Source organism: Leptinotarsa decemlineata, unplaced genomic scaffold (assembly GCF_025532065.1).
Source record: "Leptinotarsa decemlineata unplaced genomic scaffold, Ldec_3_MD MMD2_tig00001064_RagTag_RagTag, whole genome shotgun sequence".
Lineage (NCBI taxonomy): Eukaryota > Metazoa > Arthropoda > Insecta > Coleoptera > Chrysomelidae > Leptinotarsa > Leptinotarsa decemlineata.
In genome coordinates, this window is record NW_027412558.1 from 5,901,776 (window position 1) to 5,925,638 (window position 23,863).

The 23,863-nt window shown below is 37.5% G+C and overlaps 1 protein-coding gene across 5 annotated transcripts in view; it reads right to left on the reverse strand.

The window, feature by feature from the left end:
- Positions 1-3,682: 3,682 nt before the first annotated feature.
- The window catches only part of LOC111505835 (protein peste), a 52,272-nt gene continuing 32,091 nt past the window's right edge, over positions 3,683-23,863 (reverse strand). For all 5 annotated transcript variants that reach the window (XM_023160740.2, XM_023160723.2, XM_023160732.2 and 2 more), the window contains exons 2-7: positions 20,936-21,377; positions 17,088-17,285; positions 14,742-15,033; positions 14,055-14,257; positions 11,507-11,580; positions 3,683-4,072 (exon numbers count right to left, since the gene is read on the reverse strand). In XM_023160740.2, coding sequence (XP_023016508.2) covers positions 3,757-4,072; positions 11,507-11,580; positions 14,055-14,257; positions 14,742-15,033; positions 17,088-17,285; positions 20,936-21,377 — 1,525 coding nt within the window. In that variant the 3' untranslated portion in view covers positions 3,683-3,756. The remainder of the gene's footprint in view (positions 4,073-11,506; positions 11,581-14,054; positions 14,258-14,741; positions 15,034-17,087; positions 17,286-20,935; positions 21,378-23,863) is intronic.

The following is a 23,863-nucleotide window of genomic DNA, read 5'->3' on the forward strand; positions in this document are numbered from 1 at the left end:
GCTGGAATCACGACTTTCTGGTCGATTTGGAGGCTTCGGCACAAATAGTTCGGTACTATGTACGATGGGAAAAATTTATTTGTTCGTTAATTTCTAGTTTGTCCCCGTCAAAGTAGTCTCCCTCAGATATAATAATAATACACTTGTGCCAGCGTTTTCATTCAACAAGCTTTTACTAGTTTCACCTGTATGTATGTATGTATGTTTGTTTGTTTGTGACTCTCAAGCTCTGGATCTGTATTTGACAGATTTATGACATTATTGCTTGATCTATTTGCGGCCAAATGACGCTGTACGCAACCTCCTTGATATATCGACATTATTGCTCGATCTATTCGTTTAAAAAAAGTATTTTTTTTAACATGCGCGTCTGCTCCGGAATCAGAAAACATCAATGGTCATTTTCTACACAATATACGGCTGATTGATCCCAAAGTTTATATAAAATAAATATATTTTAAAAAGACTAAAAAACACTTTTTTATAGTATACGAAACTAAAATATTAGAAATGAATATATTTTAAAAAACATAAAAACACAAAAGAGTTACAAATATTTTTTTTCAAATTGGCCTTAAAAAGCGTGGGCGCTTTGTACCATATTTTTTGTATATCAAGTACCCGTCGCTTTTGTCACAATGATACTAGTATTTCTTGTTTGTAACTGTTCTAGGCTTATTAATTTTTTTTAACTTTTCAGTAAAAAATGTTTTTAGTTTTAGTTTTTTTTTAGTTTCAGTTTTTAGTTTCAGTTTTTTAAACTATATTTATTTCCAATCCTCGAAGCAGTTCTAATATGCACTTTATGGTATGTCCTTGAGCTCTCTCAGCGCTCCTCAATCGTCGCAAAACGTCGTTTTTATGGATATCTTCAGTTATGGGAACAGAAAAAGTCGTAGGAGATCTGGTCAATACCAGATTTGCCCCCCTGAGTCGTTGCAAAACGCCGTCCTTCAGGAAAAAGTGATAAAGGGCTAAATCTGGTGAATATGGTGGCTGATGCAGGTGCATTATCGTGAGGCAAAAACCATGAATTGTTTTTCTGCAATACTGGTTGTTTTATTTGCATTGCTCATTGCGCATAACTTCAAGATAATACTCTTTATTGACCACGCGAGCATGTGGCAAAAACTCCTAATGCAGTATGCCACGGTGATGGAAGAGAACAGTAGGCCAAATTTCAATATTTGATCGAACTTAGCGTGGTTTTTTTGATGTGGGCTCTCCTAGGCTCTTCCATTGGGACGATTGGACTCTGGTTTTGATGTCATAACCATTCTTATTCTAAACCAAAAACAAATAAGACAATTTTAAAAATATTTGAATAGAACTGGCCGATACTTGATGAAAATCCATAAAAAAAAACTAATCAATAGAGTTTATTCTATGATTTTCACTATAAGGGTTTTATGCTTGAAGAAGCTATTGTATAGCGAAACACGTGTTGCGGTTTTTGTAAAACCCTTATAGTGAAAATCATAGAATAAACTCTATTGATTATCTTTTTTAATATTTGTTAGAGTGAAAAGAGTTAGTTAAATCTATCCCAAAGTTGTGTCATCCTGTACTGTAAGTTGCATAATCTTATCCATATTGCCTAAGATTTTATCTATTTGTATATTAATATTTTATTTTTATAGAACGTGTAATATTTGTCCAAGGTTTTATCTATTTTTCTTATTTTTTTGTTTGTCTGGTATTTAATCGGCGTATTTCACCTCAAACCGAAATATAATTTGTTTAATACCAAATTTACAAAATTCAATAAAATGTTTTTTGTTTCTACTCCATGAAGGCCATACTTGTATACAAATATTTATATACTTACATATACTTTATAACTTCTTGCGAAACAAGAGCTCTGCTCTTGCCAACCATTTTGTTCACATATTTTGTTTAAATTTTACTCTAATCTGTATACGTTGTGAATAAAGTTATTATTGTTATTATATACCCATGATTCTTTACCAGCTATGACCCTTTTGAGTAAATCTGGATTGCCGTTGTAGTCATTGAAGAATTCCTGAACGATGCTACTTCGACGGTGTTTTTGATCATAATTCAGCAATTTTGGAAGAAGCTTCATGCTCAGAATTTCCAAAAAATTGCATAATATGTGCCAACTGATATTTTCGACAGCCACAACGACTTCTCATATAGTGATTTGACGATTCTCCATAAAAATTTTCTTCACTTTTCTAACATTTCCATCGGTTGTACCACTCGTGAACATTTTTCCGACTCAGAGTACAATCACTGTATGCCACTGTCAGCATTCCATTATTTGATGCAAATTTCTTGATCCTTTTTGTCGATAGCAAATAATCGCCAAACACGCGAAACACTTCTAACTTTTATGCCGTTCACAAAAAAATTAAACATGCTGAACAGCTAAAACTGTAAACATATATTTGCGACGAGTGTACAATATGAAAAAATGAATCACTAATCGAATCTTAGGTTAGGTTAGGTCCAAAGTGAGTGGGTCTATTCGACCCTCCACCGCAGCCCCCAAGGATTTATTGTGGCTCACACCTATTCACACTCGACCAAGTAAACCCAGCTTCTTAACGAAGCCGATTAGTTTGTATAGTGAGTGGTTTTTCAGGTCAGATGGTAAGAGTATGGCTCTGCCGAACTCTAAAGACCTGATTCGGTCCCCAGCGGGGAAGGCACAAAGTATATGCTCTGCTGTTCCATCATTATTGAGGTAATCGGATAGTCAAAGTGCAAGACTCCCACCTTGATACAGGTGACATTCTTTCCATATGAGGATTTTTGCACGTCAGCTACACCTGACGATGCCTTAGATTCAACTGTGCAGGGCTTTTTTGTCTCTGGTTTTGGTGAATCATCATTTATTGAGTGCAAACGTTTGCCAACCTGCTCATGGGGGGTGTTTGTTCCTCCACTTGAGACAGATTCTGCGTACGCCGCTCAAGAATTTGGTGCAAGGTGATTTCATAAGGTACCCCGCTCTTGAGGAGTCGACTCAGTCGTTTCTTGGCTGCACCACCAAACCATTTTTTAAGGTTCAGTTATTGGATCAGGAGTTGTAGAGTTGAGAAGCTCTCGCTCCTGATCTAAATTTACAGAGAGGACAGTTGGAGTCGTAAGCTCGACATCCATCTACTCTGTAGACTCAGCGTCAGAAAGAATTTTTAAGTTCACTCTGTCCATAGAAGTCCCACGAGTAGCTAGGGAAAGAAGGTCAATCACAGCAGAACCCCGCATTACCGTGACAAGGCGATGCTACAACGAGAGGGTGCCCGGTATCTCAAAGGTTCCGTAGAGACAGCTGACATGGATACATCCATGTCAGCTGACATGGATACATCCATGTCAGCTGTCGACACTCTCGACATGGATACATACACCTTATGATTGAGCCATCGTTGGGATGCTATTCAGTGATTCTGCCATTCTAGTATCCAGCGGGGCTACGTGGAAGCGGGCATCTAATGGTCGGCTTGCTCAACCCCCACATCCCAAGCCAATGCGCTCGCCAAAAACAGCATGCACAGTGTTCAGGCAGTGAAAGTTGAACGTAGTGCGCGAAATTTGAACATTCACCTTGGCTGTTGAACAGATCTCTTATCTACCTTGACCAATAGAAATCCTTGAAATGAAACCTTTCTTGAAATATCATGAGATTTCGTAAAAAAAATTCAACCAATAAAAATATGACAACAATAAAAAATTTATTTACAAATATTACGCTTAAGCTAATATCAATGTCATGTATGCTTGGACCATTCACTTCTTGACTTTGTGAAAGGTATACTTTCTTTGGCTTGTCCGTTCTTTCAATGGTACTTCTTCGTGAAGCGAGTTTTTGATCATTTTACCATTCAGCTCAAATTTGTCTGTGGATCTTGAGCAACAGATACAGGAACATACCGCCCAGAGTATTAAAATGGATCCTAGACTTAGCAGAACGTAGAAGAGGTAGTTGCTGTATTCTGGCAGATTTTGAAGCATCCTTATTTGAGATCTGGCATATTCTGCCAGTTTCATATTCTGACTAAAGTAGAACAGTGGCACAAACATTTTTGGCACATTGTCGTACATTCTGAAATCCATAAAAAATATCATAGAATGAAAACTGATTTTATTCGAAATTATAGGATAATGCAAAAACAAAAATCCTGAATTGAATAATAGAATTGGTGTGAATAAATGACGTTATATAGTTTCAGTGCAAAGAAATTTATGGAAAAGAAAGGTTTTGGGTTTCTACTTACTCATCCTTATAAACAAAAATGTGGAAATCCTCCAAAGAAAGGAAGGATACAATTGATTTTGAAATGAATTCTTTACAAATATAGTTAGATCATGCAAAGGAGTAACTTTCATACACAAACTAGAAGAAAACATCTCCTTGAAATAACTACTCTCTCTCCTATAAACATTAACTGACACGAAAGAGAAAGTACTTTCGATACAACTACTTGGAACTCACATGGAACACTATTATCCTCCATGGCAGACATCCTATGTTTCCGAATGGGACACTTGCCTCATTGCATTTTCAGCAACAATCTAGATAACATCACAAGATGATATCTGATTCAATTTGGAGAACAAACTGTATAGAAAAAAGTGTTTTTATGTAACTCAATACTCATATACAAGTAGTTGTTTCAAAAGTATTTTTCTTTCGTGTAATTCAATGTTTATATGGAGGTAGCTGTTGCGAGAGGTCTTCCAGTTTCAGTCTGAAAGTTACTTCTTTGCATGGTGTACACATCTTTGTATATAGTTCATTTTGAAGTTAATTGCTTTCTTATTTTCTTCGGAAGATTCCTATATTTTTTGTATGAAGATGGAGAAGTAGAAAGTCAAAACCTTCGTTTCACAAAAATCAATCTATTGAGATTTCACTGTCACCAAAGAAATATTGATGATTTTGAAGTCAAAATTGGTGAAATTACAATGCAGAATACACATGCAGAGGTTAGGTTTTTGGAAGTATCTCTGGAGGAACATCTCTCGTGGAAATTCTATTGCCAACAATTATCTTCCAAACTGATTTCTTTAAAATATCTCTTTATTAATTTTCGATCTGTTCTAGAAGTGAAACAGATGGTGAATGTTTATTATGCTCAAGTCATCGAGACTCAGATATGGCGTTTGCCTATAGGGCAATGCATCAGGCGCGAAAGATATTTTCATTGAACGAAAACGAATTTTGAGATGTATCACGAGAGTTTCTAACAGAGAATCGTGTAGAGCTATTTTAAAAACCTTTCGTGTTTTCACGCTTCCATGTTTCTTCAATTTCGAAACGTGTGTCCATCTAAGAAAAATGCAAAATTTTCATATGAATTTTGAAAAAAAAAATCATGTACTCTCGATCATTTTGGCCTCAAAATATGCAAGATTCTCCCAAAAGAATTGAATTGTATGAATACATTGTCTTCATTTAAAAATGAGTTGAAGAACTTTTCAATGGAAACATGTTTTTCTAGTATATGTGATTTTATAAAAATTTATAATATGTGATTAACTATGTGTGTGAGGTAAATTTCAGTGTAGGTATATCTTAACCTTTTTATTTTTCTTTTTCGATGTACATTCAAATTTTATTTCAATGTACTAATTTACCTGCCAATTGACAATTCCAATACATGTAAGCCATGTCAAAAAAATAGAAATGAATACTGATTGATTCCAAAAATATACCCCTTTCAATTTGAAAAAAACTATATCAATCATTGAGGAAATAATGGAGTATAAGTGAATATTTAGGTATTGAAGACACGTGTGAATTGGAGCAAGTTTTCGAAACACCAGTTACACACAAACACTTACATATCCTGATTATGCTAACTTGGTTTTCGAAATGCGCACCGAATGACATTATCATCTTTCTGGTGGGGAAAAATGTTTCTTACAGATGGTTCAATAATATAAAAAAATCATTCGAAATAACAATTCATTCAGGCCAGTCTCAATTCCCTACACTGTCGGTTAATGGACTGAAACCTATCAGAAAACAACTACTCTCCTGGTTAATACCACGTAAAGCATAGCATTATATTCGACAGATGCAAGTGGCATGAATACTTTATTTCGAAGTGAAATTGATAGATGAAACTTTCAAGATGGCGACTGGGCGACTGGGAAAAAAATTAATTAGAGAGGGGGGGTCTTGCGACACATCATTTTCAAGCTCTTCACAACCCTAGAATATGAAGTCAATATCTTCACCGACTACAAAATGACGGAACATTTAATAATTACCTGAAGACGAACACATTAATATCTGCCATATGGCAATTTCAACAACCCGATAAGGTTTGTTAAGTTATTTTTTGTTCATAAAAATGACAAAAAATGTCAGTACGACAATGAACTTCATTGTTCAGTTAGAATATTCTCATTTAGTTTTCGGTTTTAGTAGTAGAAAGGTACCACGTCAACAATCTCTAAAATGGTCAGCTCTCGTCCATTGAAAGAAAGAATTGAAGCGATTTTTGATTACGGTGCGACGCGTAACTTTCACGAGACCGAAAGGATTTTCAATGAACGTTTTCCGAATCGTCCTGACTTTAGAAAATATTTGATGGAACTTGTATCCAAATTCACCCCTACCGGTAGTGCACATTACTAAAAGTCCCCAGGTCATTCGTCCATTCCGGAAGAACAGCAAGTGCAAATAATTGATGAGATGGTAGTAGTGAATCCTGAACAGTCTACTTATTCCGTCGCGAAAGTTTGTGAGTTGTCTCCTTCTACGGTGTGGAGACTTTTAAAGAGGAATACGTATCACCCATTTGAAATTAAAATGGTACACCAATTAACTGAAGATGACCCTGATCGAAGAACAGAATTCTGCGAAATCATGACGGGAACCATTGCAAGGCATCCTACCTATCTCCACAATATTTGTTTTAGTGACAAATGTACATTGTTTTAAACGACAATGTTTACATACAAAATTGCCGTTATTGGAGTGACACCAACCCTCACGTTTTTCGGGAAACACATACCCAATATCCAGAAAAAATACTATTTGGGTAGGAATATTGGGAAACCATATTGTAGGACCTCTATTCATTGATCAAAATTTAACAGCGGAACTGTATTTGAATATACTGGAAACTACTGTTGACCCACTCATCACTGGAATCGTCAAAGCGAATCCTAATGAATTCGATATGGATATTGTATTCCAACAAGATGGAGCACCACCACTTCACTCCAGACATGTAAGAAACTATTTTGGATACTACTCTTCCCGGTCGTTGAATTGGCCGTAGGGGACCAACAGAATGGTCAGCTCGCTCTCCAGATATGACATCTTTGGACTTTTTTCATGTAGCTGCTTCAATATTGGATATACGGGAGAGAATAATAAATATTTGTAGCGATATTGACATTACCGTGTTCGAAAATGTTCGGCGTGAAATAAAGAATAGACTGTTAACCATTTTGAGAAGCTTCTGAAGTTACTTCAAGCTTATTACCTCATATTATGTAGTTGAATATGTCAATGTATTCAGGCAATTATTAAAATTTCCGCTATTTTGTAGTTGTCGAAAATATTAACATTATATTCTAGGGTTATGAAGTATTTGTTAGGAGCTTCAGAAAGATGTGTCAGAAGCTCCCCCTTCCAATTTAATTTTTTTTCCCAGATGGTCTCCAGTCGTCATCTTGAAAGTTTCATCTATCAATTCCACTCCAAAATAAAGTATCCATGCATTAATTTCATTACCCCAAATTTCAATTTTTTGAGTTGACCCGTTGAAAAAATAAAATGTGGGGCATTAAAAAAATGCACTGTACAATGAACTCACAATGTTGGAATGATTCTTCATTAAATTTTGACATTTGATCACAAATTGACATCTTTATTCACACATATATTTTGAAATAAGACCATCTTATTTTGGAATACACGGGTTACTGAGAAGATTTCGTTACGTGAAATATAATTTGGTAGGAATTTGTTTGTAATAGTTGCTGAAAAGATTTTCTCTTTTTTGTTCAACATATAATATATTTGACAAAAAAAACTATTCATGATAATGATTACAAATTTTTATAACATACGGTTTTTCCTACTTCAATACGCTTTTCACTACTTTATAACCCAATTTATTCAAATTAGTGACCTAGAGGAAAGAATGTCGTCACCAGTTAGAACCACTTGCAGAAATTCCTCAACAATGTACAGAAATGGTCTTCTCCAACTGGATTGAAAATATCTCAAAAAAAGACCAAATATATTCATTTCTCTAAAAGAGCCAAAGCAACCCCTCCCAAACTACAAATATATGAACAAAATCTTAGAACTGATATTTGATCAAAAATTGAACTGGAAACTCCACGTCCAATATTTAAAAATGACTTGTCAGAATGGACCCAACAGTTGCCTCTCGAACCTGGGGTTCAGACTCATCGATGTTAATGTTAATTTATAGATCACTGATAAGGTCTAAATTGGACTATGGGGCAATAGTATACGACTCTGCCAAAAAATCCATATTAAAACGACTGGATACCATCCACAACGCTCTCAGAATTATCCTCGGAGCTTTTTGCACAAGTCCAACGGAAAGCTTATACTGTGAAGCAGGTGAACCATCATTAGCCAACAGAAGGAAGCTTATGACACTTAACTACGCAGCATCCATCATATCCAATCGAGAAAATCCGGTACACCACAATGTAATAGCACAGAGATTCAAAAACATTTTTGCAAAAGAAATCAGAACAGACCCTCCTTTTCACCAAAGATTTAACCAGTATCTTTCGAGTCTCCACCTCAAACAACCAAGTATTTTCTCAACTTCCAATACACCCAGTACTCCCCCCTGGATAATTCCCCGAGCCAACATTGAATATGGACTGCTACAATTTGACGAAAAGAATGCAAATCACAGGATGTTCAATGTAGCATTCAACCAACTTCTGGAGCAATACGGAGACTTCTTTCCATTATACACTGGTGTATCTAAAATGGAAGATGGAGTAGTGAAGCTTTCACCAGCTCTGATTTCAGCTGTTCATTTAAATTATCGAAAGAAAACACAATACTCACAGATGAATCATACGCGTTTTGGAAAGCATTGAAGTACATGCAGGAAAATAACATCCCAAAATGCCTGATTGTCACAGATCCACTGAATGCTCTCGAAGCAATTACACAACTATACACCAATCATCCCATCTTGCTTCGCATAAAACAGTCTCTCCACTCACTACATCAAAAACATATTTGCATCCAGTTTATGTGGGTCCCTTCACATGATGGCATAGTTGGAAATGAAAGAGCTAACAAACTAGCGAAAGAAGCAATTACTAAGCAGTTACTTGCTGTTCATATGGATCTGAAATCTCTATACAAGCAAACGATCATCAACATTTGGCAATCACAATGGAATAGTTCGTCAGCAAAACTTCATGAGATAAAACAGTCAGTATCTCCTTGGAAAAACAACCCAATAAAAGAAAAGACCAGGTCATTTTATCTCGTCTTCGTCTAGGCCACACTTTTCTCACCCATGGGTATCTTCTATCTGAAGAAAATCCCCCAGTATGTGAAGTGTGTGATAGTCTTCAAAGTGTCAAACATATTCTCACCGAGTGCGTGCTATATCACAATGAAAGACAAAATTATGGCATATTAGGAGATGAATGTGATATTAATAATCTATTAGCTTTCCTCAGAAATACCAATTTGTTACATACTCTCTAAGCTTTTTTCCATGAACATCTAATATATCGACAAGTCGCTAATGACCCTAGAGGTCGATGCGACTGTAAATGAATAAATAATAAAAAAAAATAAGTGACCTTAATTGATAGAAGTTACTAATTGGTGACCAGGTGAATTTAAAAACAGGTATCTAGCAGGTACAAAGCAGAAACAGTATTGTTACAAATTCTAGGAAACTGATCATGAGAATGAAATCGACAGTGTTGAGGGATTGAAAAATGAACTAGCAGCTCACCACAGCAATATTCACAGACTCATTAGTATCCCTGAGTCAACAGATAATTTTAATAAATAACTAAATTTGATAAAGCAGATGCCAGTGAATAACAACTTCAATCCGGACATGATTCATTGCTTTTTCGATGAAAAACAAGTCATTAAACGAGTATACCGTCACATCAAAGATAATACAAACACTGTCAAAATACTGACATATACAGGAAATGCATCAGAAAGGATGGATAACAGAACATCAACATAGAATACTACCGATAACACCCCGAATAGAAATATGAAAAACTGCAAATCCAACAACGACAAGAACGACAAATCAGGCGTCTATATCGAAAAAACATCTAAAAATATCAAAACCGAAATTCAACCTACACATGCCAGCATCTGTTGGGAAACAACCAAGATTTCAACATAAACTACGACATACAGAAAATGAAGAAGGAAAACTAAACCTGCTGAAATCCCTGGAGATTAATGAACGGAACAATTTCCTATGGAACGACTAACAACAAGTTAATCTCTGACCACCGTTAAATTTATTTTCATGTAAAGTTTCCTAGAATTTGTTACAATGATTCACTTGCTTTGAGCTCGATAATTTATATAAATAGCATTGAAAAATGATGTAAGGGACCAGTCAAATTGATGAAACTTTCATGCAGTAAAAAGCGTTTTGAAATGCAGTTCATATTGTGAAAATTTATAATTATCATCATGAATCTTGTTATTGATTTTCACCAAATATATTCAAAAAATGAGTGAAAAACTTCAAAATTTGTTTATCTGTTTTCTATTCATGGAATTGGTTTCATTTTTTATGTACCTCAACTATTTCTGAAAAACTTTGTGATAACTCTTCTCTGGATTCCCAGTATTACTATTTTTATTCGAGTTTGAAGGCCGTCGTAGTTTCGAACTGCATTCAAACGTTTCGCCAGCACGAGTGGTTGGCTTCTTCAGAGGTTTTTTATATTGATGATTCACTGATGGCTGGTAATTTCTTGTTCGTAGGTTGTATTTATGATGACTCAAGTAGTGGATACAACCTACGAAATAGAAATCACCAGTCACCAGAAATCATCAAGATAAATAAACCTCTGGAAAAGCCAGCTACTCGTGATGGCGACACGTTAGGATGTAGTTCCAAACTACGACGGCCTTCAGATCCGGCCTTCACGTCAACAGCATCAGACCTTCCATCACTTTCACAATGGAGAAGAAAGTCCACAACGATTTGCCATTCTTAGACGTATTGGTAAAGAGGACCAACGCTAAGTAGAAAACATCTGTATACCGAAAACTCACTCACACGGGACATTTTCGCATAGTGAAAATCAAAACGGTCATCATTTGTTGTGTTTTTCAAATAGAATGAAACATTTCGAATTGAAAGGGAAAAATTCCAATTCAACATTCAATGTTTGGAGTTCATACTGAATAGTTCATACTAATTCACTGTTCATATGTTTGAAAGTGGTTATTTCGGACATACGTTTTCCTCCAGACAGAATTATATAGATAGAAATACCACAGAATACCAACCTTATTTTTGGTATCGGCTGAAGTAACATATTCACTTGCATTCCTGCTTGGACATTGAGAATGAGTCCGGTTTTCTGAAAAAATAAAACACAGGAATGATAACTCGTCGTGATTCCATAAAAAAAAATTATAAGTGATTTTTCAGGTCAGTAGATTGTTGTCAAACTAAATTAATTTTTGTAAAGAAATCGTTTTATTGTGAAACCTTCTTTTCAGATGTCAATTGATATTTGTTGTCCATTGACTTTTTGAAATATTCAATGCAGTTCAAAGAGTTTATGCTCTGATATTATTCTGTAGTGATTTTGTCACTTCCCATATCTTTTTTTAAATAACTAAGCAAGGACGATCCATTCCTGAAGGGCTATTTGCAATATACTCAGCTCCAGATATAGTAATATAATATATGCTGATTCTTCAAGTTGGCGTCACTCAGCTTGTGATTCGTTAAAGATAATTTTTGTCTTGTTCCATTCCAATGCATCAACTTTTTTTTGTTCAATTACCAATATGAAAATGCTTCCAGCTGGTTCTAAAAACATATTATACCAAAAAAGGATTACAAAAAACTGAAGGATGATCCAACAAATATCCTAACTAAAACATTTGGTTTCTCATTATAGTAATTCTGACAGTCATTACTACGACTGGTTTTGATATATTTATATTGGAAGGAAGAAATAGTGGAAAAGAGCAGGTCAAAATGGTTTTTTTGGAAATACTTTTGATGTTGATGCGATTTCAAACAGTCGAAAGAAAATAATATTTCATAATTTCCAGTTGACATGCGAATATATACAAAACTGAGATTATTGAAGGGGAGAAATATTGTTTTCAATTCATCTCATTCACCTCCCAAGCATATACTCTATTAGAATAAATGAAATGAAGTATTCACTGAGAGTAGACTCATAAAAACGGAAAAACCATTGAAAGAACCGAATATTTCAGTTTCCCCGTGAGATTCTCTGCCGTGACTGGTAAATGGAGTATTATATACAGTTTCCTGTTATCTCCGAATTAACTAATATTAACTATGAGAACAAATGTATTTGTGGCGATTGAAGAGTATAAATCCAGGATGGTAGGTCGTGGTGGAATGGAACCTGAATTACTGAACTTTTCGTCTGCTACTGCGACAGACCTAATGATATGTGCGTTGACTGCTAGAACAGAGGTTATATCTCTGAGTCTCAGCAACAACTGACTGGTGAGCTACGTATCCCCTTCACTACTAGTGAGGCTGATGGTAGGAATGGTAATGAGGATGATAGCGAGATGTCCATACAAATGCACGATCTTGATTGGTCAGTACTTTCGCTGGGTCGTTACGATTGGTTTGTACTACAGTACAAACCAATCGCTGGATCATAAATCTCAGTGGCATGTCTATGGAGTCTGACATGGTGATGCAATGAAATATTACGTGACTTGTTTCTATTGGGACACGTTCTTCAATTGCGGATTTCTCCGATTGCATAAAGTAGCAGCTGCATTGTTGTATTCTGGTGTTGATGCTGCGGTGGATAGTTCCGATGTGAAGTGAGTCACAGGAACAGGGAATCCTGTAAACACCAGCGGAAGTCAGAGACTCTCTTTCATCTTTGCTGGATCTGATAGTATTGCGTAATTGATTAATTGGCTAGTGAATAGTCTGAATGTTGTGACATTCAAACAATTTTCCTATGCGGACTATACGTGAGGCAAGAAGACTGTGATAACCACTGGCGGCTGTATCATGTATCGAAGTCGGTAGTATTTTTTCCTCTAGAATGTAGAGCATGTTTGATTTCTAACGCTGTCAAATTATTGGCCTGTGGAGCTTGGCCTAGATGAGGAAGTTCTCCTTCAAGATGATGTGGTTCACAAATCCTGTTGACAAAATCAACATGTTTTTTCATCATACCAGGTTTTTGCCTTGTATGATGATTTGAATAATTGTTGGGATACCAATCTGCATGACCAGGACTGCGATGAATTGTGTGACCTAGTTTTCTGTTAGTTCTTCTGTTGACCAGTATATCCCAGAATGGTATCTTTCCTTCATTTTCCTTCTCCATTGTAAACTGCATACTAGAATTGATGTCTTCTCGGAAACCACCATGTAGAATTTGCAACCACTGGGTTGAAATGACGTTCCATAGCGGCTCCATCCGTTTGTTCATAGAAACAGTTATCACATTGGAAATATGTAGCAGTGAAAACACGGTCGAAAAGAGTTATGACGTTCTCTGAGAAAGTTTGTTGGATCTGCTTCAACGCATTCTTGAACATGGTGAAGAGAGAAACTACATCGGAACTAAGCAGGAAATCATCAAGCTGCAGGACCAAAGTAGTTGTCTTCTCGATGAAATGATATGAATTCCTTGATGTGACATTCTTCTTTTCCTATGTATGACATTGATCTTCACTATGCTTCCATATCACGAACGTATGATCGATAAGAAATACGCGTTTTCTTTTGGAATACTGAATCACATATTCTAAAGTGTGGAATAGTTCATGCTCCTTCAATTTCTCAATGCAGACACAAACTGTATATACTTACCGGTTCGACTTCGAAAAAGAATGAATGTTTACTCTTTTCTGGCTTCATCCCCTTCATATTCTGGGTATACGAGGGATCAGCATTATAGAAATGTGGTAGTGAAAGGAAAGTGGGTGAACCATCTCGGCAACTGGATACGTTGAATGCTCCCGAAGGAATACATTCGCCCACGCAGTAACAGGTGTTCTCCGGACGAGTGGTACCTATACATAGACAAAAGTTATGTTAGCTTATGTTGGAGATTGTCAATATTATAAGTTGGGACGGTGAACTTGGTATCAGAGGAATAGCTTTAAATTAGTTCGTATTTGGAAGGCACAAAGCGATGTCTCACCGCGGGGTCCCACAGGGTTCTGTCCCCAGACACTTCATTTAGAGAAGGTACCACTTTGATGAGTTCAGAAACATCTAACTGAATCAGTTAGGTCTGGCGAGATTGATGATGATGCCAAAAATTGGTTTTCCATCAATAAGTTGGAAGTGATGCGACCACGTCCCAAAGTACATTTTTTTCTAATATAGATTTGAAGAAGGAAAACAGCATCAGGTTATTCGAAAAATAAATTCACTCCGAGGAATCTTCTATGAGAGACTTTGATAATCGGATGATCTGTTGGTGAATCCTTTTCAATAGTGAACTCATAGTTTTAAAGGGATGTTTCATGTAGAATTCGACAGATGACTTACCATTATCAAAAATATTATCGCCGGTGTATTTATACGCATGAATCCCATCAACACTAACATCTTCAACATATTCTAGGATGGCATACTTGCAAAGCTGGGAATTGTATAACTCCAGCCTATCCCTTTGACGATCGAAAGGGAAAAATTCGCCTGCAGATCCTCTGATGTCGTTGCACTCGCCCTGGAAAAAGTCGGTTCGATTCCGGTACTTCCAACTCACGATTTTTCCAAAATTTTCATCATTCCTGTAGGACATGGAGTAAACACCATCTTCTCCAATGGTCCCGTTTTTCTAGAAATGAAAATAAATATATGAGTTGATCAGTCCAAGTTGGTTGGAAGACAGGCTGAATATTATTGTTTTTTCTAGTGAGCATCTCCAATTTCAAATATTCCTAAACTACTGAATAATTTTCTGGTTCCATTGTCACGACCTATCTTGACGGAACCTCAGATCTTAATTGCTACTTCTTATGCAACATACTATGGATGAATGGCATTTGGTATACAAATATATAGGGCGTTTCAACAAACACTTGACCCCTCATGTCAATTTTCATTTTTAGGTGAACTAATTCTGATATGATCATGATCATACCCGAAACTTCATCCACCTACGATCAGCAACTACCCCCCCTATTTTTTTCGAAGGCATGGGGGTCGAGTGATACATTATTTGAAAGGTCTTTTATCCCTCTATTTTCTCTGTGAATTTTTTCGAAAGTAGTTCATTCGTTATTGAGAAATTAAATGTTGAACGTTTTATTTAAGAAAAAACAGAAAATTCGCTGTCGTTTATTTTAATGAGGAAATCAACAACAAATAATATCTGTGGAAAAAAATCAACGAAAGCGTTCCTTGCATTATTGAAAATGTCCGGAGTCAGAAATCGGCATTCCCGAATAATTTTCTGTCGCAGGTCTTTTGGATTTGAAAAATGTATTTGACTAGTAGTAAACGCTTTGAAAAGAACGGCACTGTTAGTTTCTGTTGAATCTAGTTGTCGCAGAATAAAAAGTAGATAGTTGGCCACTGTCACATCTTCACGAATTATTATTCATTCATTCTTGTGTTCCAACAAGGTTTATTCTGCTGAAGAAAGAATAGAAATTGTTGCAACGTATCATCGAAATTATGAACGTGCTAAAGCGTGAACCATCAATACTTCAAACAGTTAATGGATAACAAAATGGTTTAGACTTTCGCGGCTGAGGTTTTCAGTGTCACTGTTTTTCGAGTTTGAAAGCCGTTTTTTTTTGGAATTTCTTGACACCTGATTACCTGACAAGGTATAAATATACTTTACGAAGCCTAAAAAGTGAGTCATCGGACAGCAAGCCATGATGGTTGAACCACTGAAGAATCTAGCCAGTCGCGCCAGCGAAACGTCAGGAAGAAATTCTAAAAATCCACGGCTTTCAAACTCTAAAAACAGTGACACAGGTAATGGATAAGTTTCGAACTCCAGGTTCTGTTCACAACAGAAAACATGAAATATCCCGTCCTGTCAGAAATGACGGAGTTGAAATTGCAGTTTTAGAACATGTACAAGTGAATAATTGACAATCTATTAAACAAATAGCTAGGGCGTCTGGTGTATCAGCTACTAGTGTTTTTCGGATTTTGAAAGCCTACAAATTCCATCCTTTCAAAATAAGGCTAGTTCAGTGATTGAACAAAGATGATCCTGATCGTCCACTTCAGTTACGTGAGATGTTCAGCGAGAAATTGACCAATAACCCAAACCTATTACACAATACATGTTTTTCAGATGAAAGTTATTTCATGTTGAATAGTGAAGTGAATAGACATAATTGTCGTTACTGGAGCAATGTGAATCCTCATTTGGTGATGGACACACATTCATAAACTTTACAAAATATGAACGTCTGGGCCGGCATTATTGCTAATCATATTGTTGGACCATTCTTCATTGAAGGTAATCTAAATGGAGACACTCACTCAAATCTATTACAAGACTGTGTAGATCCTATGATTACATAGATTTTAGAAAATAATGATGATTTAGTAGAAAATAAAATGACATTTTAGCAGGATGGTTCACCCCCACATTTTGATGTTCGGGTGAGACAGTTTTTGGACGAACGGTTTCCAATGCGTTGGATCGGCAGTGAAGTGGCCAGCTAGATCACCTGATCGCACATCGATGGACTTCTTTCTGTAAGGACACCTGAAGTTGAAAGTGTACTCTACTAAGCCTATAAGTCTAGAAGATCTGCAACAGAGAATTGTTCGGGAATGCCGATTGCTGATTGCTTGAATAATGTACGGAACGATTTCAAAGAAACATGCAAGTACGTCGAGGACATTTTCTAAGATACTCACACCGTAAAAATATCCAAACTTATCCTGAACTTGTACAAAAGGTAATCTGTAGAGGGTACTCAGGATTGGGTCACGATAACCCTCGAACAAAAGTTCCCCAGCGGTCTTTTTTACGTAAATAGACGATGTTGTTGATAGGGCTATGGAGATCGGCATTTTGGCAAAAAGTCCAAGATGTCTAGCTTTGTAAGCAATTGTCTGAAAAATAAAAATGAATTAATACAAATGTTTTTCACATTGAGTCTAGCTTGAGAGATTTCGTCTTTACAGAGTTATGCCGAAGCTCAACGGGAGTTTGTTGCAGTAACACCATCAAATATGATGGCAGTAAAATAATGAAACCTAATTACGCTGGTATAGGCAAATAAATTTGTCTGTTTTGAAAGTTTTTCAAGTTTCAATGTCATATCATTTTTTTTGCTCCATATATCAGTAAATATGTATTCTGCTGTGTCGTGGTATATCTGTATCTGTATCTTCAGAGTAGGGAGGGTGAGTGTAGCTTATCCTGTCCTTTCCAGGAAGGTGGACAGATCACTAGGAGGCATCTCCTTTATATCGGCAGGTGTAGGCCAAGACTTGCCGAACACACACTCTCTTATTGACGGAAATTCCGAACACTCACAAGGACACGCCTGAAAGTTTCATCTTTCTGTTCACACATACTATATTCACTAGCCCCATATTATGGATGTGTTTCCTTAGTTGACAGTGGCCAGTCAAAAATCCTACTGTTAGGCGTAAATTTATCCAAATCATCGCCAGATATTTCTTCGGCGCTAGCTTCCCAGGGTCGCATGTGAATAACGTTGGGCTAGTTCCGCAATTGTCAAAGTCATCTGGCTGTAGGTGCGACTAGGTCTTAACATTCTTAGTCCAGCCGCCTCCTTGGCTAAAGAGTCGGCAATGCGATTACGTTTCCTTTAATCCACCTCAGGATGAGGTGGATTAAAGGCTTTGGCCTCGTAGTATATACTCATCGATAGATCATTTTGTACTCTACACATCTGCGTCTTTTCACTCTATTACTGTATGTTGTCGTGGTCAACCTACAGTAATACGGGACGAGGATTTGAGGACCCTGGTGGAGACTAACCCATCACAAACGATGCGTGGGATGGATAGGTTAGCTGTGGCCAAAGTAAATGGGTCTATTCGACCCTCCACCGCAACCCGTAAGGCTCAAACTTATTCGGATCCGACCAAATAAACCCAATTTCTTAACGAAGCCGATTAGTTTGTATGGTGAGTGGTCTTTCAGGTCAGATGGTGAGAGTGCGGGTCTGCCGAACTCTGAAAACCTGATTAGGTCCCCAGTGGGGCAGGCACAAAGTATGTGCCAGTGTGTGTCACCAAATAGAGGCGACACACACTGTCTACCAACAGTCCGAGTCTTTGCATATTATGATTCAAATAACAGTGATCTGTAAGAAGGCCTGTTAGACATCGTAGTTCATCCCTACTGTAGTTTGTTTGGTATCCAGCTTCGAAAGGTGAATAAACGCCTTGGAGTGAGCCAATCCTGAAAGATTCTGCCAAAAGTCCATGAATCTTGTTGCCATCCAGGTGTTCAATCTTCGTTTGGCAAAGCCTTGAACGATGTCAATGACAGGTTCTGGTTCGATGAATCTGCTTGCAGCACCCTCTTTTGCAAGGGAGTCTGCAGCCTCATTGCCTTCCAGACCAGTATGGCCAGGAATCCAGACCAGGGACAATCTGTTAAGTCTTCCTATGGTGGGATAGTGGAACAACTGTGGTTTTTGATGATTTGAAACATATTTGAAAGGTCCAAAAGCTCTAAAAGTGATGTCTCACGATTTGAACGATCGACAAAAAATGGCTTGTTCTGAGGTCTGCTTTGCTTTTGCGCAACCCAAACTATCCTTTTCTGGATCAGATCGTCAGGTGTGATGAAAAGTGGATCATTTAGGACAACAGGAGAAGTTCAGGACAGTGGTTGGACATCTATGAGGCACCCAGGCACTTCCCAAAAGCAAAAGCCTACCAAAAAACAGGGTGACTGTATGGTTGCCAGCGGCTGCTATGATTCACTATAACTTTCTGCAACCGGGTCAAACCATCACAGAATATTCATATTGTGAAGACATCGACGGAATGTACAGAAAATTGTGTCAGCAGTAGCCGGCAGTGGTCAACAAAAGAGTTCCGATCCATCCTCATGACAACGCCTGTCTGCACGTTTCACAAATCACCGTCCTAAAATCAAAATATATTGAGCGACGTACTAGGTTACAGAAGGCAAGCAATTTGGAAGAATATGACAAACATCAAACGAAGGATGTGTACAAACTAGTACAGAGAACAAGATTGTTGGGATGAGTGTGATCAAAATATATCAAGGAAAACTCAATGAACCATATCTCCCAATATGTTTTTCAATGTATAGTAGTAGAAGGGAGAACTGATTGGGGTGAAAAAATGGAAATAGCAGATTCGAACCAATACATGAAACACGATGTGAAACTGCAACGTATCGTAGGAAAAAATCAGTGACTCCTAGTTTTCCACAAGATGAAGCTGTTAATAGGTAACAATCTGTCTCTAAAAAGAAGGTTTCATGCATGCAGTCCAGCCCGTTTGGAATTAATCGGGTCACAACCACACTGCTTTTTGGGTCGGATCTGTTCTGCACTGATGGGGAGTAATGGCTGGAAACCGGTCTATAAGTGATCTACACGACTGGTTTCTTCAAATGCAACAACTGCAGTTGAGACGATGAAAGAATGCGCTTACGTCATCACTTAGTCCCTCCGATGAGACCAGAAATGACGTGGCTACTGCTTCAAATAACCTGATCTTTCAATGACGGATTGATTCTATTTTTGAAACTCAGTAAAAGTGAAATACAACCTATAACGATATTAGGTTGAATTCATAAAACTCATGAGAGCATTGATATTCATTTAAGAAAAACATACTTTATATTCCATTTTTCATTTCCAGTATCTGGCAAATTGAATTTTAGGATACGTGGAACAATATGATGAGCAGAACCATTCAATTTAGGTGAAATATTATAAATACGATATAAAATTTACTCACTGTGGAATATAGAATGCCCACTGTTCAATAGTCATGGAAAAACTTTTTCTGTAGTATAGAAGAACTAGCCACCACCCGGCTTTGCACGGGTGCAATGCTGATACTAAATATAACTTCACTCACTGGAAATTTGAGGGAATAGAGAAACAATGATGAAAAGATGATTTTGATTCAAAAACGCGCCTTTTTTCCTGTCTCAGTTCATATTTGAGACCTGAGAGGCATCTATATACTAAATTTAGGCTTCCAGTACGATACAGAGAAAAAGGAGTGTCAAGTGAGTAAATTTCGCATTCATAAGTATAGAATTGAAACCGCAGAAAGTTTTCAATAAATAACATGTGAATGTTGTTAATTGTCAAATGGTATGGACATCAAAGAAATTGTCAGTGATACAATGTGTATAACTGCCATATTCAGCCATTTTTTTCCATTCAAATTCTCTGATTGAATGCCAATATAGAATATTTTGTTTTTTTGTACTTGTCACAGGAGGAGTATTTTCTTGAAGTGCCTTCTTCCATCGTTTCATCTGTAGTGAATAAATCTGTCCTCAAGAATGCTTTGAAAGGGACTCTGGTACAAAAAACATAGATTTTTGAGTTGGTTTAATGTGAAGACGGCAAAAATATCCTGAAAAGATCTGAATTTGTAGGGGAGTTCAATGGAAACGCTTCTTCCACAAACTAGAACCAGAACAAATACTCCCGTTAATTCTGTTCGAGATATTTCAAATCTACCTATCAAGTCATAGTGAGATAGATCAATAGTCACAAATTACTCACCAATGGTACAGCGTTTAGGGTAGTTATCACATCACTTAAGTTCCTAACACTGTGTTCCGCATCAAAAAAATATTTGTGATCATGCATGTAACTTATCGTGTGATTATTATGCCACGTTATATTCACTTTATCTTTCACTTCCTTGAACCTATAAGGTCCGATTTCTTGAAATTCCGGCTTGACCGAATGATTTTTCACTTGATGTGCGTTTGTCCAATTAAAAATATATATGTCCATAATGAGGGGTGGATCGTTAGTTCTCCAGTTGTTGAACACTATGGAGTCCGGGGCTATCTTGAGGACCTCTTTGAGGAGGAACTCATATAAGGCTTCGAAAAAAATGAAGATGGTAACACCAGTGCCGATGAAGAAGATGCCCGTGAGAAGGAGGCAGATTTGACCACACTGGCGACGTCTACTTTTCATTTTTTGTTGTTTTTGTCTGAAATGAAGAGAAATATATTAGTCTCTTTCTATAACTCAAAACATTCATCAATTCATGATATACATATAATACTCATAAAAGTTGTAGGGATTTTGCGAACATAGTCTATTATAGAAGTATCCTTTACCGCCCATGTCAACCATAAGCAAAAGTGCTGAAGGTGTGGATACATACGGATAAAGGTAATGACGTCGTTGTTGACGATTTCAATGAAGAAATTTAAGAATTACTTGAACCAACGAATAACTGAATAATAAAAACTGATCTAACATAATTCAAAACTTTGGTTAACAAACCTGTCAAGACAACGTTGACATCAAGAAAAATAATAGATTGAAAGCTATCGCCTCACGATCCGAAATCCCGCTAAGTCTAACTGTTGGTGCACTCGCACTCGCGCTCAGACAGCTTTCCACCAGCCCTTTCCACAGCCCTTGTGACCCAAAATGAGGGTCACAAGGGCAATGAGGAGGCCGATGTTCTAGCCCGTGAAGGCGTATCCAAAGCTATGATCGGCCCAGAACCCTTCTGCGGGGTAGCGAAAGCATGTATGATGACATACATGAACTGATGATTGCAAGCCGAATCGATAGATTGGTGGAATAAACTCTCAGGAATGAGGCACGCGAAAGAGTTCATGAAGAAACCATCACCCAGATTCACGAAAGATCTGCTGAACCACAAGCGTAAAGTTGTGAGGGTACTGGTGGGTCTAGTGAAAGGGCATAGCCGACTCATGAAACATATGAGCAACATGGGTCTGATAGAAGAAAGCCAATGCAGGTGCTGTCAAGAAGAGAAAGAAACGGCACTGCATGTGCTTTGTGCGAAGCGATAGCAACGCTGAGACATGCAAGATGCGGGAAAGAGAAACCAGAGGCTGCCAGCTATATGAAGGGGTCAGTGTCAAGGCTATGGAGTTTCAACAAAGAGATCAAGCTAGACAATGAACTCTAACAACCAAGGAGCATCACAATAGATCTGAAAAGGTTGCAGTGAATCAAGACATGGGCTAGCTCCCCAACAATCTAATTTAATCTACCTCGTAAAGGCATTTCGGAAGAATTATTATGCAATGTCTGATATTGATGAGATCATGAGCCCTAGAACCCGTATGAACAAAAAACATTTGGGAAAGCATATCTTCCATTTTTTTTCAGAGAAGCATTATAAGTTTACATCGAAACCACAAAGAGATGAATGTGGCTCTAATAAAGGAATACCGAAGGGATTACGGCAAAGAGCAAGCAGATTAATGAGCTCAGAATAAATGAGCCACAGAATAAGTGAGAAATGTTCAAAATTGTTGAGATTGGTACATGACAACAGGTTTCTGGATGCCTGCGAGAGCTTAGAAATCGGAAAGTGTGGAATGAGTTCTATTAATAGCGGCAAAGATCATATTTCGAACAGTCCTTTGTTTGATCTTAGACGTACTACTTTCAAATGAAAAACAGATGAATATAAACAGGTAGTAGTTAGGTATGACAGTGACCTGTAAGAAGGCCTGTAGTCTCTACTGTAGTCCAACACTGTTTGGTATCAAGCTTCGAAAGGTAAATAAACGCTTGAAGGGAGCCAATCTTGCAATCTTGGAAGATTCTGCCAGAACCATAAATCTTACCATCTAGGTATTCAATATTTGGCAAAGCCTAAAGCGAAGCCAACGACAGGTTCTGGTCTGATGAAGCTACTTGCATCACCATCATTTGCAAGGGAGTCCGCAGCCTCATTGCCTTCCAGGCCAGTATGGTCAGGAATTCAGATCAGAGACAATCTGTCTTCCTATTGTAGAGGAGAGTCTGTTTGGCAATTTGCTACCAATTTAGACGTTGCTCGATAGGAGCCAACAGCTTCCAACGCCGCTTGACTGTCTGAGAATATTTAATTGACTTGTGTATGAGAATGGATTCATCCAATCTCTCCGTACACAATTCAATAGCGTAAATTTTTGCTTGAAATACAGTCGCATAGGTTCCTAGGCAGGTTGATATCTCTGTCCTGGGTCTGCGACTGAAAACACCTGTACCAGAACCGGAAGGTGTTTTTGATCCATCTGTGAACCAACAACTATCTGCTCTTAATATTTTCTTCTCCCGGAGGGTCCAGTCGTCGATAGGGTAGTTCTTAGTCGACAGTTGGAGGTATAAAGTCAGTAGTCATTCCCAGAATGCTGTGACTTCGAGTGTCTCTGCATTAAATTGATTTGTGCAATTGACAATGTACACAAGTCTATATGCGGTCCATCTAGCCAGGCACTAATAACAGGTAATAATTAGGCCACTAGCATAAAAAACACAACATAGTAGTGAAATTTTGTCATAATGATCTTCTGGGAAGCTCACATGGTTAGCGAAACGGGCATCGAGAGACCGTAATTTTGTTCTGGTGTTCGAAAAGTGTGTTCAATTTATTTATTTTACGCCAGAGGTTCCAGTACGAACTCTCAAGGTACTTTTATAATGGGCTAGGTGGAATGTTAG